The 17,872-nt window shown below is 42.3% G+C and overlaps 1 protein-coding gene across 1 annotated transcript in view; it reads right to left on the bottom strand.

Moving 5' to 3' along the window:
- The window catches only part of FSIP1 (fibrous sheath interacting protein 1), a 192,892-nt gene that overhangs the window by 3,714 nt on the left and 171,306 nt on the right, over nucleotides 1-17,872 (bottom strand). The window contains exon 11 of the mRNA XM_019442606.2: nucleotides 5,561-6,071. Coding sequence (XP_019298151.2) covers nucleotides 5,561-6,071 — 511 coding nt within the window. The remainder of the gene's footprint in view (nucleotides 1-5,560; nucleotides 6,072-17,872) is intronic.

The following is a 17,872-nucleotide window of genomic DNA, read 5'->3' as shown; positions in this document are numbered from 1 at the left end:
TTAGGAGTAATGCTCCATGGTTTGTAACAGTACTTCTCAAACTTCACAGTGAGTATCGTTGGGCGATCATGTTAGTAAATTATGACTTAGTAGGTTTTCTAACAAGCCCCCAGTAACTGAACCACACTCTGAGCAGCAAGGGCTTATAACCTGGGATGGAAATCCTAGGGCTCCAAATGCCCAGGCACATGAAGTAGAGAGGGGCAGACAGGGGGCCATGTCCCCCTGCATGTATGTGCTCCTTCTAAAGGGAACATCCACTCAGCTCTCCTTACTGGTTTAAGGACCTGCTGATTTATCAGGAAAGTCAGAAGCCCAGGCTTTTATAGGCAATCTCCTGATTAAATGTTCAATACATTAGTCCCTCTTATCCACAAGGAATATGTTCCAAGACCCTCAGTGCATACCTGAGATCATAGATAGTACCAAACCCTACATACACTAGGATCTTTCCTATACATCCATGCCTCTGGTAAGGTTTAATTTATAAATTAGGCACATAAAAGATTGAAATAACCAATAAAATAGAACAATGGTAACATACTGCGATCAAAGTTTTGTGCACATGGTCGCTCTCAAAATGTCTTGTACTATACTCACCCTTCTTGTGATGATGTGAAGTGATAAGATGCTTACACGAGGAGATGAAGGTGAATGGCACAGACATTGTGACATAGTGTTGGCCTACCGTTAACCTTCTGACCTACTGTCAGAAGAATCACCTGCTTCTGGAATGCTGCGGACCACAGGTAACCGAAACCACAGATAAGGAGGGACCAGTATAAGCCAACTCAGTCTAGTCACTGACCTAATTATGTGGACTCTCTCATTCGATCCTTATTGTAAGTATTAAAGCCATCTTATCTTAGATAAGGAAACCAAGGTGTAGAGAAGAGAGATTAAGTAACTTGCTTAAGATCACTGCTAATAGAGCAAGCATTCAAACCCAGATCTGCCTCACTCAGAGTCCACACTCGCAACCACTAGGTGACATCATGCAGGTGGGTGGGCACAGCAGCCCTCCCTCTGCTCCTCTATGTTCTAGTCTGGGATCCTACTACTTACCCACACTACTACAAGCTTTAACTCATTAATTTGCTCTCTGGTTTCTTGTTCTCACTTTCAGTTTACAGTGACCAATCATCCAGTTTGCCAGAGACTAAAGGTTTCCAAGGACAAGAACCATTCAGTGGTAAAACCAGGACACTTCCTGAGCAAACCAAAACAGTGGCCCTAGTCTTCATTTAGGGTTGTTATTTTTAAAACAACCTTATCTGACTCATTTGTTACAGAAATTTTTAAAAGCACTATTCATCATATGGGTCCTATGGGATGGAAATTGAATTTTGTTTTCCTTGTAGAGTTAGTATAGTTCTGACCCCCCCTTTTTTTTTTTTGCTACGTGACAGGCTTCATGTCCCTTTTTGCCCTATTCTATTATTTTTGTTTTTGTTATTCATATTTTCCTCGTTACTATATGAACTTTTGTTGACAAGGAGCTCAAACACTTAGTGGGAAAAAGAATGCTGTCCATGCACGGATGCCTTTTGGTTTGGATTATCTGGAAAGCAAGTCAACATAAGAACTTGAGTAGAGGCACCTGGGTGGCTCAGTCGGCTGAGCATCCGACTCTCGGTTGAGGCTCAGGTCATGATCTCACGGTTCATGGGTTCCAGCCCCACATAGGGCTCAGGGCAGAGCCTCCTTGGGATTCTCTCTCTCCTTCTCTCTCTGACCGCCCCCCCCTCCAACTCCCTCTAAAAAATAAACAGGTTTAAAAAAAGATAATTTGATCAAATACTAGACTAACCATAGACCTGAAGGACTTTTTCTCTGAAGTGCCAGCACACTCCGTGGTGCCTCTGAGGTTAGGTGGTACCAAAGAACAATTACTCCCTGCTCTCCTCACACTTGGATGTGGAAAAACTTACGCTGGGGAAACATCCAGCCTCGTTCCAGTCTCCTCCACTCTCCACAAGGGAAAAGAGCCAGTTCTCTGACCAGTGAGTTTGGGGGAAGAAACAGCTCAGCTCAGCCCCTTCCTCCACAATAGTTAGCACGCCACCCCTCCCCCGCCAAGGATGCTTCTTGACTCCTCCAGGCTATTGGTTCCACATGGACAGGTTTCCACAGGTGAGGCTTGAGTCTTTTCACCTCTGCCAGTGACTGGGTGTGTGAGTTCACTTGGAGGACGTAGCATTCGGAAGACCATTTGGCTGCCTACACAGGTCACGACAACGCCCTACATTTCATCAGCAATGAAGCCAACCTCCTTATTCTGCATCCGTCACAGTCCATCTATCTCTAAGTTGGTTCCAACCTGGGTGGGGAAGAGAAAACCCTATTTATCAGTCCCCTCAAGCCCCCACAGTGAGTGAGCGCAACACTGAATTTACTGGACCTTGTATCCAGAAAGTCAAATTTTATCAGTAGTTACCGCTAAGGTGAAAGCACTAGAAAAATGGAACTTTTAATACAGCTGTGAGGCAAATCCTTATTTTTCAATACCACGATTTAAACTGGACCTCAATGGCATTCAGTTTGGTTCTCTTTTTGAAGTTGTATCTGACTCTGCCTTCTAGAAGAATTTTAATACTTGTGACAGACCTCAGTTCATCAAGAAAAAGACTACTATATACAATAGTACTTGCTACTGAAAGAGAAAATGATAAATGGTTTTTCTCACTCACTCCTGCCTGTTTCTAGAAATCTGCTCTGAATCACATTCACGTGTGTCTATTTCCTAAGAAAGACCTGAATATAATGTTGCAGCTGAAAACACTGCTATTCCTCATTAAAGTTATGTCTGTAAAGGGCTTTTTGCCAAGAAAACTGGTTTGGCATTCAGTTTTGGTGTTCACTTTGGTAGAAAGCATAAAATTTCCATTTAGTATTTTAGAATAAAATTGATTAGCAAAGTATTTCGATCCTGAACACTGAGGTTAGTAAAGTGAAAAACTCCAACCTCCGATACGCTGACAGGCACTCAAAATGATCGTGCAGAACCTATGCCTTACAGTATGTAATAAACAGAAACGTAACAAACAAAAATGTAATAAACAGAAAATAAAATGTGGCTCACGTATTCACATGTAGGCCATCTCAAGCCTCCAAACTCACAAGAGTTGTGCTAACCGTACATTAGGGTTATCTGGTGCCTTCAGAGGCACGTTCCATGAAGTTGTAGGTAAACCCTCACAGCTTCTTTCCAGCAAGCCATGTTAAGTTCTAGTTCATTCCATCTTGTTATGTTCTGCTCAGAAGCAGATATACATCAGTGTGACTCAAGTTCCCATAGAAGCAAAGTCATAGTTTAGCAAAGTGCTGTTCTAAACCCCCTTACCAAGGGAATGGGATCCCAAATACAATAAATCACCACAAAGTTAGCAGGTTTGCCTACAGTAGACAAAAAGGAGATACTTTCTCTGATGACAACCCTTTATCCAAAAAGAATGAAAATATACTGCAATTTGAGAATAGAACAAAGTTTTCATAGTTCATTTGTTAAATGAAGATCCTTAGTGGGGATATGCATAATGCAGCTGTCTAATCGAATTGCGTGTTGTAAAAATGAACTCTGCTGTTGGGTAAAAACTTCATAGCTTGTAAAATTTCATTAAAAAAGGGGGAAAGTTCCAAATATTTATAGAGAATGTGAGGCTTGCATAGTTCCCTTTTTTATTTATTTTGTGAAAGAGAGAGTACAGTGGGGGGAGGGGCAGAGAGGGAGAGAGAATCCCCAGCAGGCTCTGGGTTGTCCGCATGGGTCTTGATCCCACCACTGTGAGATCATCACCTGAGCCAAAATCAAGAGTTGGACGCTAAACCCACTGAGCCACCCAGGTGCCCCAAGGCTTACATAGCTCTTAAGCAATACCACCTGCATTCATTCACACTGTGAAGAATAAGCGTGAACTATATTTTAAGCATATTATTCTAAAACTGGATAATTTAAATTGTTTCATTTATTAAATAAGCACTTGGTTTAGGACGGCACTTTGGACATCACAGAAGTAACAATAAATCAAAAGATAGGATCTTTGTCCTCAAAAATACTACACAATTCTAAGGAAGAGAAAGTGTGTGTGTGCATAACAACTTCACAACAGTATGAGTGAAATGATGTGATAGGGGACCAATGTTCTTGGACATTCAGAGGAGAAATCAAACGTTTAAAAGAGAGAAACAAGGAAGGTTACATTCAGAAAGGATGGGGTTGGAATTCATCTGCCATTGAAGGGGTACCTGAACATTCTTCAGAAGAAAAGAGTAGGGGCTAATACAGGGGCAGAGGAAAGCACTGGAAATCCTGAGACCAGATTAGCCATAACCTGAATAACATTTAGAGAACTAGGTAGAGAGTGATTACAAAGAGATTGAAGTCAGACTCTGGAGGCCTTGAACATCAAGGGAAAGAATTCGGGTGTCATTCAGCGGGCAGTGGAGAGCTCAAGAAGTTTTCTGAGCTGGGAGGTGTGGCTATCAAAGCTGTACTTTGGAGGGGTTTGTTTAGTGGCGGTCAGCAGGGGCTGGAGGGGGTGAGAGATCAGAGGCGGGGAGGATGGACCAGATCAGATCAGAGGGCTTTTACTCTGGTCCAGCTGAGGCAGCAGGAAGAACAAAGAAGGGATGGGCATGGGAAACACTGCAAAAGTAGAACAAACAATACTGAAGGTTGAAGGTGGGGAGCAAAAGAGACAGGAGATTCAATGATGACTCAAACAGAACCTGGGTGAGTGAGGAAACAGAAAGAAAAGAGGAAAATCTGAGTTGAAAGGAAAGATAAGGAAATCAGTTTGAGGCCATAACCTCATGGAGCCGGCTAGCGGGCAGTTAGAAATATGGGACTGGGGAGTTAGTTCAGAATTAATAGATTACAGATTTCATTGGTAATATATAGATAATTATAGAAAGATATAGATTTAATAGAAAATACATCATCAATAGCATTATCTACATTAGAGGAAAAGTTGAGGCTATTTAAAGAGACTTACCACATACAACACAGATTATGTTAGACTTCTAACTTAGATAAATAATTGAATATTTGTTTATGTCAAAAAATATCCATAGTGTTTATAACCTGTACCATTGTACCACTGTAAAATGCAACACCGGATCAAGACAAAATGCCTGAGGGCATACAAGTAGCTGGGATGGGAACTTGTGTAGAAACTAATAAAACCACTAATAAAATGCATTTCACATTTTACAAATTCATCCCTTGGAATAAATTCTCATCACTGAAATTTGGAAGTTAAAAGACTAAGCAAGCTATCCAAATTATTTGTATCTGTCAAAACTAAATTCTCTTTCATTCTGAAATCATCACTGTTTCCTGTATAGCCACCCAGAATATGTATAAATCACCATTAGGAATAATATATCTCATAAGAGCACTAATTCCAACCTTGATCTCATACAAACGTTGATAAATTTGTTATGTTGCATGCTATTGACACCATCTATGACTTCCTATCCTGTTCTACCTTAAACTATAGCACCTTTATATTGAGATGCTTAGTATTATTCACCAAAATACACATCTTCTACGCCTTACCCATTTTTGGTTTCTCTGGAGAGCTGACTTCCAGACGATGGTCTTCAGATGAAAAGCTCACATTGATGTCATACAGTGGATCATCCAAGAAAGAGGGCCTTTTCAGTCTCCCAATGCCAATAGTCTTCGACATAAAATAGTCCTTTGTGTCACTAATAACCTTGTCCTTGGGAAATTGGAGGCATCTCAAATTCTCTGCTTCGATGACAAGTGCTTGAGACGTGTAATGCCCAGTCAAGGCTTTGGTGAGATAGTAACCTGTACATGTTTCACATTCTGCATTTTCAGACATATTTGCATCTTTTACCTCTGTGCTTGTGACTTTTGTTTCTGACCCATTTAGTAGCTCAGAGAGGACAGATCTGGAAAGATGGGGGGACTGGCCTGTTGAATCCTCTACGTCTTCCTTTTCTCTTTCTGAAAAAAGTCTAATCATGGATTTTTGTCTGAGTGTGCATTCATCCAGAAGACACTTTAACCGTTCCTCAGAGAGAGGTGATGTTGAATCTAACTGATGAAATAAACCAAATGTTTTCATGGTTAGGTGATTGAGTAAACACATTTATTTTTGATAGTTTCCAGTAATACAGTATAAGTGTAAGTGCCAAGAAATCCCTTATACAAAACACTCAAATAGCAAAATCATTCATTTTAAAGTATCCACAATTTCAGGAGAAACGTACAGCATCCCCAGAGAACAGTTTTAGAATCCATCATGCCTACTAAAATCCTGGGAAAATCCCTGAAAACTGATGGAAATAAGTTACCACACCAAATTAACCACTAACACTCTCTCTACATGTGGAAGTAAGTTGAAATGGAGATATTAGAAAAGCACTTTCAATTTTATAAGTCTTAGGACATCAAGTAGGGAAGTAAGCAACCAGCCCATTGATAACCAGCTAGGAATCCTGCCATAATCTCCATTAGGTGTTTCTCTGTTTTCTACTACTCCTCAGTGTGAACCCCATCACCACCCAATTTCTTAAAAATCTGGGGGGAAAATCTCGGGCAAACAGGTCAAACTACACCTGCCCCTGGGGATTTATCACTCCTATGTCTGTCCACAACTTTGAGTGGACAATATGACTGAAGACAGAAAAGGAAGGGTGAAGGGGTGATGCATCCTGAGATGTGTAGTTGTTTCAAAACTAGATCTAGACAGAGGCCAGGGGCATTCCAATAGCAGTGCATTCTGGGAGGAGGATTTGATGACAGACATTCCATCTCTGCCTGTACAGGCTATCAGGGCTGAGCATTTCAACCAAGATCTTAAGGATTCAGAAACATTGTTTTCTTCCAGTGATGATCTTAGGAAATTTTTTAAAAAATCAAATGAAAGTATAGAGCTATGTTTCACAAGAATTCAACTGAATAGCAAGCCCCTTGAATCGCATCAATCTCAAAAGGAATAGGATTAAAATATACTGAAAAATACTGAAAATAAGTTCTCCTTCTCTAAAGAGTCAGCACCATTCCTGATTTATATAGTGGATTATTTAGGAAAACATGTATCCTCCTTTACAGGGGAATGCATTATCTAAGAATAAGAAGTCCGCATAAGAAGACCTAATCATGAATCGCAATGGCCTTAATTTCTACTTCAGTAAACTAAAACAATGCTATTGCCCTACTTAGGATCCAGTAGAATTAACCAAATATTCGACATGTATAAAGTATCAAGGAGGAAAGGTATTATTGGATAGTTAATTCCCTATTCTCGTGTAATGCTTCTAAGGCAGCTAACAAAAACCAGTATGTAAAACAAGCTTTTAAAACATATTTTGTGTCTTAAAATTACATTTAACTTCATATATTAAAAACTAGTTTTCATAGTGACAAGTACACAAGAAATTATCTGAGAATATATTCTTAATAATTATCTGGGATTCAAAATTTAGATAACTCACCCTAAGATTAATATACATGTCAGAAAATAGGAGTTGGATTATATATTAGCAAATGCTTCTTTTAATTACCAGACACTTTAGGCATCCAGATGTGGTACTTTATCCATTATTAGGAGAGTTCCCTTCACCCTACTATGAAAATCTAGTCAACCAGAAAATAAAGGCAGTCCTTGAATGGTAGTAGATATTTAAAATACACTTTCAAAATCTGCTTATTTAAAATTGTTACATAAAATTGGTTACTTTTAAACTTTTTTTAAGGTTTATTCATTTTTGAGAGAGAGACAGAGCATGAGCAGCAGAGGGGCAGAGAGAGAGGGAGACACAAAATCAAGCAGGCTCCAGGCTCTGAGCTGTTAGCACAGGAGATCAAGACCTGAGCCAAAGTTGGACCCTTAACTGACTGAGCCACCCAGGTGCCCTACATAAAATTGCTTAAAATGGGTAGACAATTCCCCGAGATTTAGAAAGGGCCCATTGTCACCTTCACAAATCATCCTCACCAAAGGCTTATCATATGAAATTTCCAGACAGTAGGGGAAGAAAAAAAAAAAAAAACAAAAAACACTCCATACTAGAGGAGGATGAAGGATTATGCAAGAAGGTCTGGGGTCAGGGATGGGGGGTGGAGGGGAGAAAGAGGAGGTAGAAGACAGATAGATTATCTGATATATTTGACCACTTCCACAAATAATATTGATAAAATAGATGCTTGGTAGTTCTGATGATGTATTTGGCAAGATACACAGAAAATTAAGTAAAAGGAACAACAAAGCAATTATGGACAGACTCTGGGGAAAACAAAAAGCTCTATGAAAAGAAAGGAGAGTTAGTCTCAGATAAAATAGAAAATTAAGCAAAAGAAAATAAGATAATTTACTTTAGGACAAATAAAAAGTTGAACAAGAAGGGATACCATAGGATTCTACTTGCTTTTGCTGTAAATAATATTTGCATGGCCATCATAATATAAATAGTGATGATAGAGGTAACCAAAAATTGTGATGTGACTATTTGGGGGAAATAAGAGGAGAGAGAAGGAATTTTAAGAGTTAAAGTTAAATCCTTAGCTACCATTACAGGAAGTCAACATACAACTGATATAGTAATACAATACTATTGTATTATTGATATAAAATTTTATATTATTGTAAATTGACATAAAAGTGATTAATTAAGATAGCAAGTTATTAAAAAACAACATAGAGGTAAGCAGTAGGGAAAAATATCTAAAAGAATTAAGAGTGCTTGACTCTGGAGAACAAAAGTAAGGGGTGGGGAAGGCTGGGGCAGGGAGCTACCATTTTTGCTTACAAAATTTTAACACAACTTGTTATTTTCTTACTATAACAAAAACTAAAATTAAAATGAAACATAAAAATAGAAGTAATTTAAATCTATTCAATTTTTTTAATAAAAATTAATTCAAAAATCAAAATCTGAAATATTACAAAGAAATCTCCAACTGATTACATCTTTGGGCATCAGAAGCAAATCAGGTTTCACAGAGCCTGAAATTTATAATCTTGCAGCAGGGAAGAGGTACTTCTTTAAGAAAAGGAATACAAAACTGCAAATAGAAAATAGGTACTAGAGGAGTTCCTTTTTCTTAGAATGTGAGAAAGGTCACAACAAATGACTGGAGCCTTGGAAAGCCAAGTCCATCTTTTACATTACCTCTTTAGGTCATTTACCAGAAACGTTTATATAGAAATGTTTCCTGATTGCAACCTAGTTTCCTCTCCCCACTCAAGGCTCATACAAGTGAGGGGCCCTGAAGCTTAAGCTTCATTGGCTTCATAATAAGTCTGCTCCAAGATAAATCATAACACATCTGAGTCTGTGTGTACACAGAAATAAGCTCAGCTACAATCACACTGATCCTCTGGGGGAAGCAGCCTGATGGGAAAGAAAACACCAGAGACTAGAACTTGGGCGTTGGTCCAAGCTTTGCCACCTTGTAAAAGTCACCCAAGGGGCCCACCTCCTTCAGTGGCGAAAGGAGGAATTGAAGAAGATGGTCTCTAAATTAACCTAGAGCTCTAAAATTGATATTTATGAGTAACTACTCTAATAATAAAAATAAATATAAGTTTCCTATTGACATTAGCGTATCACCTTGATAGAATTCATGAAAGCAAAACAATAACAAAAAGAGAACTTTTATTTCCTTAATTTCTTCACAATACCAATCCTGAACTCAAAAAGTCAGCAAAAATTCCCTGGTCTCAAGACCTTACAAGTAAGTAAAACTGAACCAACTACACGAAACCTTCAAATTAAGTTAATTTAATTACAGTGTTTTCTGGGTGGCAACACAGATCAGAACCTTCAACAGGAGTCATCTTTCTCACCTTTTGATTCCCTGCAGAGACTTGCCCACAGTGTAAGCTCAGGAGCTCACTGTTGTGGGAATCAAGTGAATTAAGGTTGCTGAGTGTTTTGAAACAGCTACATACTACATTAATATAAGTTATTACAAATGCTGGACTGACCCTATCACAAACATCCCTAATGACCCTTGATAGTTAAAGGACCATAACCCACCCCCATCATTAGGATTACTTTGAAACTCCCGAGCTTAACGAGCTCCATAACTGAGCGACTCCCAGCAAGCACAGTCAAGTAACCATCTGTTTAAGTATTCACCTCAAAGTATTCGTCTTTCACGCCAGTTCTAATTTTCCAGTATTTCATAAACAAGTTATTATTCATTCTATTCCTGTCTCTCACAAAATTCATCCTAGTGCATCTCAGTCTTCATTTTTCCAGACCAGAACCCAATCTATTTATCCTCCTTATGTGAAAGCCCCTCTGTTCCCATCTTCATTTTAGTAGCCCTTTCGTGCACCTTCTTTCTTATTTTAGCCAAAACACACACATTCCACAGTCAAAGAGGAAATACATTGGATTTTCTCAACAGAACAAGAATATAGAATACTTGTGGTGCTAGTTCTCATGCATCTTGCTAATCTTGTTGACATACCTGGTGATGTCTTACAGAACAGTAACCCCTAGCATTTATTAAGCACCTACTCTGGGCCAGACACTGCTCTATGCATATGATGTGCACCAATTCCTTTAATCTTCACAACAAACCGATGAGGTGGGTACTACTGTTATTCCTGTTTTATAGATGAAGAAAGTGAGGCACCAAGAAATTAAGTAATCTGTGCCTGGTCATACAGCTACTAAGTGGTAGACCCGGGCCGTGAATCGATGTAGTCTGGGTCCATAGCTCACGTGCCTAACTACTAGGCTCCATAGCCTCTCACTGTAAGTGAGTTCTCCCTCTATCATTCCCTAAGTATCTTTTTCCCAACTGGCAGTCATTTTTCTGTCCATTCCCTCAGGTATGAAATCTCTTCCTGTAGAGGATTTTACCGAACTTTGAATTATATCACCCAGACTACCTTAGTGTCTTATGCAAACTTAAGACTGCCCTCTCTTTCAGCTCATCTCAGGAAGAAAAAAAAGGGGGATAACCCCAACTCTACTCCCAGGGTGCCCACTATTTACACTTCTCCAACCAGATAAATACCAATTTGGTGTAGGAGCTAAATCTGATGAGGAGCACAACTTGTAATTGCTGGAGATAGATCACCGCCTCAATTGCCCCACCCTCATCCCTGCCTCTTCCCTTATGCTATATATCTGGAGTTTCCCCAGCCATAAAAATCCCTAGTTATTTGGGCACTGAATTTGTTGACAAGGCAATCAAGAATTTGTCTCTGGTGCAGATAATCAGAAATCCCACTACTGTAAATGAGCAGAGGCTATCTCGTCCTTTGATGTAAGCTTATGTGTAATGTTGGGCTTTCTGTGGGTTTTTTTTTTTTCCACAAATGGTGAGTTCCTAAGGACACACCCTATAAAGTCAATGTGGTTATCACAAGTGAGAAAACAGTTAAAAGCCAGAATGTCCTAAATGATTAACAACAAGAATATGGATGTAAAAAATAGCTTCCAATGACATCAAGCTCTACTGCAAAATAAGCAAGTAGAAAACATTCCACCCTTTCCTTAATTGTCAAAAGTTTACAACTTTCCCTTGCAGCCACTGGCTGGCAACACATAAGTAGTAGTTTATTTTAGTAAGGTTTTTTAGCCAGAAGGAACAGCAATCCTTATCTAAAAAAAGAAAAGAGAAGAGAAGACAAGGGAAGGGAAAGGAAGGAAGGGAAGGGAAGGGAAGGGAAGGGAAGGGAAGGGAAGGGAAGGGAAGGGAAGGGAGAAGAAAAAGTCAAGCAATGATCTAATCCTTCAACTTTCTCTTGTCTGGAAAACTCTCTGAGGCAGTAGAGATGATTTGGTCTTGGATCTAAGAAATCATCTCATGGATACCAACAAGTAGGAAATGAAGGACAGAGAGACCTTTTGGGGTCGGGAGCTGGGAAGCCACAGGAACCTAGGTCATGTGCTTCATCTTTCTCTCACTGAGTCCCTGTCTCAGGGAGTCCCTTAACTCCCTGCTTGTCTGATACATCCTCCTCTCTGCAAACAAGCTTTCTCTGCTTATTAATGCTTTCTGCTGTCTCACAACCTCAGCTTGCCTATGTAGCATGAATTGACTCTGGTTCTATTCAACATAACCTTAAGAGTCTAGCACCCACCAATGACTGACAATGATCTTTATGCCCATTGGCTCAAATTTTCAAGCAAGATGGCCTGGCTGGTCATTGACTCAATGAAGAACTGATGATATCAGCTTCAAGGGTCCATCACTAGTCCATTCACCTGTGGTGAGGGTCCCATGGTATGAACATGGTCACCCAAGTCCATGTTTTTGGCAGTGCTGTGGGTAAGGGGGATTTCTCAGAGAAGAAGATGTGAACAGAGCAGGAATCCCTGAAATAAATCTACCATATGTAGAGCATCAGAAAGAAACTTGACACTCAATGAAGTTGTATGGCCAACTTCATTGATTAGAAATCATGGTGTTTTCAAACTTCACCAGTCTCATTCAATCTGAGTACGTTTATAGTTCATTGAGAATAGTTCATTGAGAAATAAAAGTAGAATTACTCGTTCGGAAATATTCACTTGTGGATAGAATGAGAAGTTGGACTTCCAGTTAGAATACAGAGCAACCCTACTATCAAGCGCTACCCATATGCTCCCAATCAGCCCATACAGACTCAAAAAGTTCATATCACTTGCTGTGCCTCTTTGAGATGGAGCAAATCTAAAAGTCATGGGCGTAAAATGATTGGTGTTCCTTTTAATGTCTGCATCAATAGTGCTACATTTTCACAGAAGGAAGGCGCTTATTCGTCCTTGTCTTCCTAGCTCCTTCCCTCCCTATTCTGTTCTTCCACCTTCCCCTCTTTCACTGAGGCTACCCCAATCACGCAAAGGCCAGTCTGGCAGACACAGCACTCTTAGGAGGCCACACCAGGGACCAAGGGTGCTGGGAGCCAGGTAAGCTCTGGCATACTTCTGCCCAGAATAGTCACAGGTTGTCTGGCCAGAGGAGAATCTGAACTCTAGTCAAAAGGGAAGCAAAGGTCATTGCCAAAGAAACTATGTAAAACATCAGGAATGAGGGTTGAGGCAAGGCTGTAAACAGGAAAGTGAGTCAGCCCCCAGGTCAGAAGCCGGGAGGATTTGTGGCTAGAATAACACAGAGTGTGAAATAGGTCAAGGCAAGTGACTCTGAGATGAGTTTGTGAATGATGTGGTGGTATTGGAAGGCTGCTTGTATGTGGGGCCTGTCATATCAAAGTAACCATACAGAACAGGACACCGCCCTTGCTCAGGCCACTGATCTTCCCTGAACAGCTGGGCCAGGCAGGGCCTGGAAGGTTTTGCCCGAGGGGTTTGCCTCGAGAAAGGCTGCCATGCCCCCTGAACATTCTGTAATGGTTCTTCAACAGCCCAGCAGCCAGAGCAGGTCTCCCCGGCATCAGGAATGCAGACTTCCTGTTGTGTCACTTCGAAGATGGGAGGGGTGGGATGGCAGTGTGGTCCCAGCGTGTGAGGTAACGGTGAGCATGGATGGGAAGAGCTAGAAGCTGGAAGTGGAATCCTCAGTTCCGGCAACTTGAAAAGGGGCCAGGAACTCCGCATTAGTGGGTGACATAGTCAGAAGGGTGCAGTTGTGTTCAAAGGAAAGTTAGACCAATTTCACTACTTTGATTTCTAAAAGGATGACCTGAAAAGGGGCTCTAAGTCTTCTATTTGGTGGGAATTTTTCATTCGAGGGTTGCCAGAAGCGGCTGTTTTCTAGCAGTAGAGACAGCAAGTCTGCTCAGATCAGATTCCCCTTGTTCAGAGCAAGTTGCTGGAATGGCCCTTTTGTCACATATCTACAACTTCCTGTTCAGAAACAAGGCTCGGGTTCCAGCGCTGCAGCTAGAGGCAAGGAGCCTGGCACCCCTGCTCTTCATACTCCCAGCAAAACGAAGCTTGGCTGGCAGGTTGCTGAAAATGAAGAGACCAAGTTTGTAGACAGAGCACTTTTTTTATGGTGAGCTGGACCACCTACCCACCCCCCATTCTCCAAGGAAATATATCCAGTACGTCACTTTTAGAGCAACTAATTCCCCCTACTATGTAAGATCGCTGGTTTATTGGATAATAACGATTATGAAAATCATTTTCATGGGGCATCTGGGTGGCTCAGTCTGCTGAGCATCAGACTTGATTTCGGCTTGGGTCATGATCTCACCACCGTGAGATTCAGCACCACCTCGGGCTCTGCACTGACAGAACAGAGCCTGCATGGGATTTTCTCTCCACTCTCTCTGCCCTTCCCCGCCCCCCACTCACACACACACATGTTCTCTCTCTCTCTCTCTCTCTCTCTCTCTCTCAAAATAAATAAACTTAAAAAAAAAGAAAATCATATGGATTTGCATGGTCTTCCCTATTTTCAGTTTGAAAGCCTATTTTTACTATGTTAGAGAGACAGACTGGGTCAAGGGAGGCCATGATGGGGTCAGAAGTCAAAGAGGCCATTAGCTAGTTAAATGCTTTAACCTGGGCCAGAGTCCAGATCAAGCCTCACCCATTGTAGGAGGTCACGTGAAAGATGAGTCAAATTAGATTAATTCAGTATAATGAAAACCTAAAGAACCTCTGTATGCCCACAGGGCTCCCCCTCTAGAAATATAAGCACTTCTCTTGACATCAACTTCCCAAATGAAGAAAGGGTAACCCTAGAACTCTATCTCTGGTATCTTCAACATGCATTTTCTGGGTGAGCTGTGGTCACTACAGGAGCTCATTTAAGGCCAGGTCAAGGGAGTACATCCAACAGGTGTCAGGAAAAATAAATGATCACCCAGTCCAGAAGGGCATGGAGGAGGCCATCTACAAGAGCTGAAACAAGGTGGCGATATGGCATGGCGTACCGGCCTTACACAGCTTTATCAATGGATTGAGTAAGATCTCCGGACTCTGACCATAAGTACTTCTTTCCAGAGACATGGGCCCTCAGTATGTGATCAGTGCTACATGCATCAGCTGCTCCAAGGACAGCTCCTCCTCTTGCTGTAAGAAGTATCTCACTGTTGTAGCATTATCTGGGCCCTCCCTCCAATCAGAGAAAACCCTCATCTGGACCCCACCCCCATAAGAGATACCCCTTAGAGACATGCGCAGCCCTAGGAACTGGAAAGGGAGCCTGAATATTTCCTTGAATGGACAAGAAGCTTCCTAGCAGCACAAGCAAGCCCAGAAACCAACCTGCACTGACATCAAAGTGCTCCGTGTGACCGGATTCAGTTTAACCACCATCCAGATCTACATGCTTTCCTGATGCTGAACGGACCTAACACAGCTTGTGCTCCCCCAACAGCTGCAGATCCGGATATCACTACTGATGTCAATGCCACGGCTCCTCGTGTCACCGGTGAGCACATCACGTCCCCCTGGCCTGCCATCCACGACTTCTCTATTGCTGCTGAGGCGTGAGTTGCTAGCAAGGTGTGGTATGGTCAGCTGGCCACTCCTGAGCTTATGCAAACTGGATGTCCAGGTCGGCCCTTGGGGCAGACTTTGACCAAGAGGAGAGAGGATCCACTGACTAAAACCCTGTCTCCTCCTCCCTGTGGAAAGATGACCATGAAATGTAGTCACTATCATGGATTCTCTCTGAAGATAAGATCAGAGAGCATAAGATCAGACAAGCAGCTACACTTGCCAGGAAACAGCGGCCTGACCAATACTACATCTTGTACATTCCATCCTCCCTCCTTCTTCGTCTCACTCCTTTTCCCCACTTCTTCTCTAGGGTTGCTTTCGCAAGTTATGTGGGAGCATATAAGCTTTTGCCTCTGACTGTGCTGTTCCAGACTGAGACAGCCACAATATGCAAGAGCTCCCAAGTCCCGGCAGGTCTCTGGATGTGATGGGTTGAGCTGTACAGGGTGAGCCCGGGAGCACAGAGCCAAGAGCTCCACCTCAGTCTCTGCAAATTGGTCAAAGCCTCGCAGGGCAGTGCTAGCCTGGTGCAGGGACCGCAGAGCTAGGGCCAGCACTGTCAAGGCCATAGGAAGAAAAGTGATGCCTCCTCGAGGCTCATGGCTTCACAGCTGGTTCCTACTGGCACTGCTGGACGAGAGCAGGAGGCCAAGAGGCTGCGTCAAAGGAGAAAAATCCTTTGGAGTCCTGGGAGGACTTCTGCCCAGGGCAGTTGGAGGTAGCATAGCTGGAGGGAGACTCTGACGTGGAGCTAAGGAGAGAAGGCCAAGGTCAATACCGTAGGTTTGAGCATCAAGATAAACAGAAGAGAAATGACAAACACCAGGTATAAAAGACGTGATGGTATGGTGTTCGGTAATAAGGCACATTTGCTACAAAAACAAGGCGTGCCTGCCTTCATTCCATGTGGGCAGAGTCCAAGACTAGGCCTGGGGTCTGAGGGAGTTAGGCAGGAGCAGACCCTACCATGTCAGCGTCCACTGAAGGTCTAGGGCAGTGTGCAAATAGGTGACGTTCCTCTATAGCTTAGATGTGCCTCAGCGTCCTTTCTCCACGTTGCTTTCCCGTGGCCATTTGTGTTCCAGTTGACAAGTTGTGTGTCCCTTAGACTGCATGCCATCTTTTTGAAAAGATAGAAACCCCCAGATGGAGAGGAGGTACCCTGAACAACAGGGTGGAGCAGTAGACGGAGGGTGACATTTCTAGGTTAAAATCCCAGGTCTCTCACTCCTCAGCTGTTCTGTACTAGACACATACCCGGCCTCTCAAAGCCTCATATATATAATACATAATATATTATTTATATACTGCATATTTATTTTATATATTATGTATATTATATTATGTTTAATATAATTATATATTATAATATATATATTATTTATTTTTGAGAGTAAGAGAGACAGAGCACAAGCAGGGGAGAGGCAGAGAGACAGGGAGACACAGAATCCAAAACAGGCTCCAGGCTCTGAGCTGTCAGCACAGCCCGACGTGGGGCTCGAACTCACAGACCGTGAGATCATGACCTGAGCCAGCCAAAGTTGGAGGCTTAACCGACTGAGCCACCCCAGCGTCCCTCAAAATCTCAAATTTCTAAATGGTAAAATATAAACTCTAACGACTACCTGACTCCCGACTAGTGGTGAGGAATCCTCACAACTAACGGTTTGCAACGAGCATGAGATACTGTGTGTGAAGCCAGCACCCTGCCTGATGCAGAGTAAACAGAGTTCCAGGGAAAGTCACCACATAGATAGTAGCTCTAGGCTTCAATTTGAGGAGCCGACTGCAGTAAGTGGCTAAGTGACACCTCTAGGAAGTCAGAGACTGAAGTCTGCACGTTGCACTTGCGAATTCCAAGTTCCGTTGGCCCCTACCTTTGAGGGTGTCTCTGGGAAATCAGGAATGGGGCTTCGCAAATCATCTAACAACAGTTTGCAGTGCGTCAATTGTCATGCGTACTCCAGGGATTAGTGTGGGGACTACAGCGGCCATTAGATGCTGGGAGAGGACACCCAAGAAGGACAGATCGGAGTATGAATCTCAGCCATCCCGGCAGGAAGTTTTACACTGCAGGGCAGACCCTATTAAGTCTTCGGTACCAGAGAGTAATACAGTGACCATAAAGGAGCTGGTTTCCAGGTACTTTTATCTTTGCTTGAAATAATCAATGTCAGGGCTCATGATGAGTCGTGAAGAACAGGGATATAGGGGAAGCGGGTTTGTCCCTTGCTTCCTGTGCGACACACACACAGAGGCACACACAGGACAACCCCCTCCCTTTCGCCAACCCCCTCTTTTTCCTGCCCCCTTCCCTAAGTTACCCTAAGATCTCATGCGGCCCCCTCAGCCCTCTCCACCTGGGCACAGCCCCCTCAAAAAGCGTCCTCGATTCCAAACCTTTTCAAATGTCCTATTGCCCTCACATCAAAACCTACCTATCCCAAGATGCGTTCCCTCATTACTCTCCCTAAGA

This window comes from Panthera pardus, unplaced genomic scaffold (genome assembly GCF_024362965.1).
Source record: "Panthera pardus isolate Hobbes unplaced genomic scaffold, ASM2436296v1 HiC_scaffold_24, whole genome shotgun sequence".
Taxonomy (NCBI): Eukaryota; Metazoa; Chordata; class Mammalia; order Carnivora; family Felidae; genus Panthera; species Panthera pardus.
Note: the sequence above shows the minus strand (reverse complement) of the source record. Positions and strands in the feature narration are given on the sequence as shown.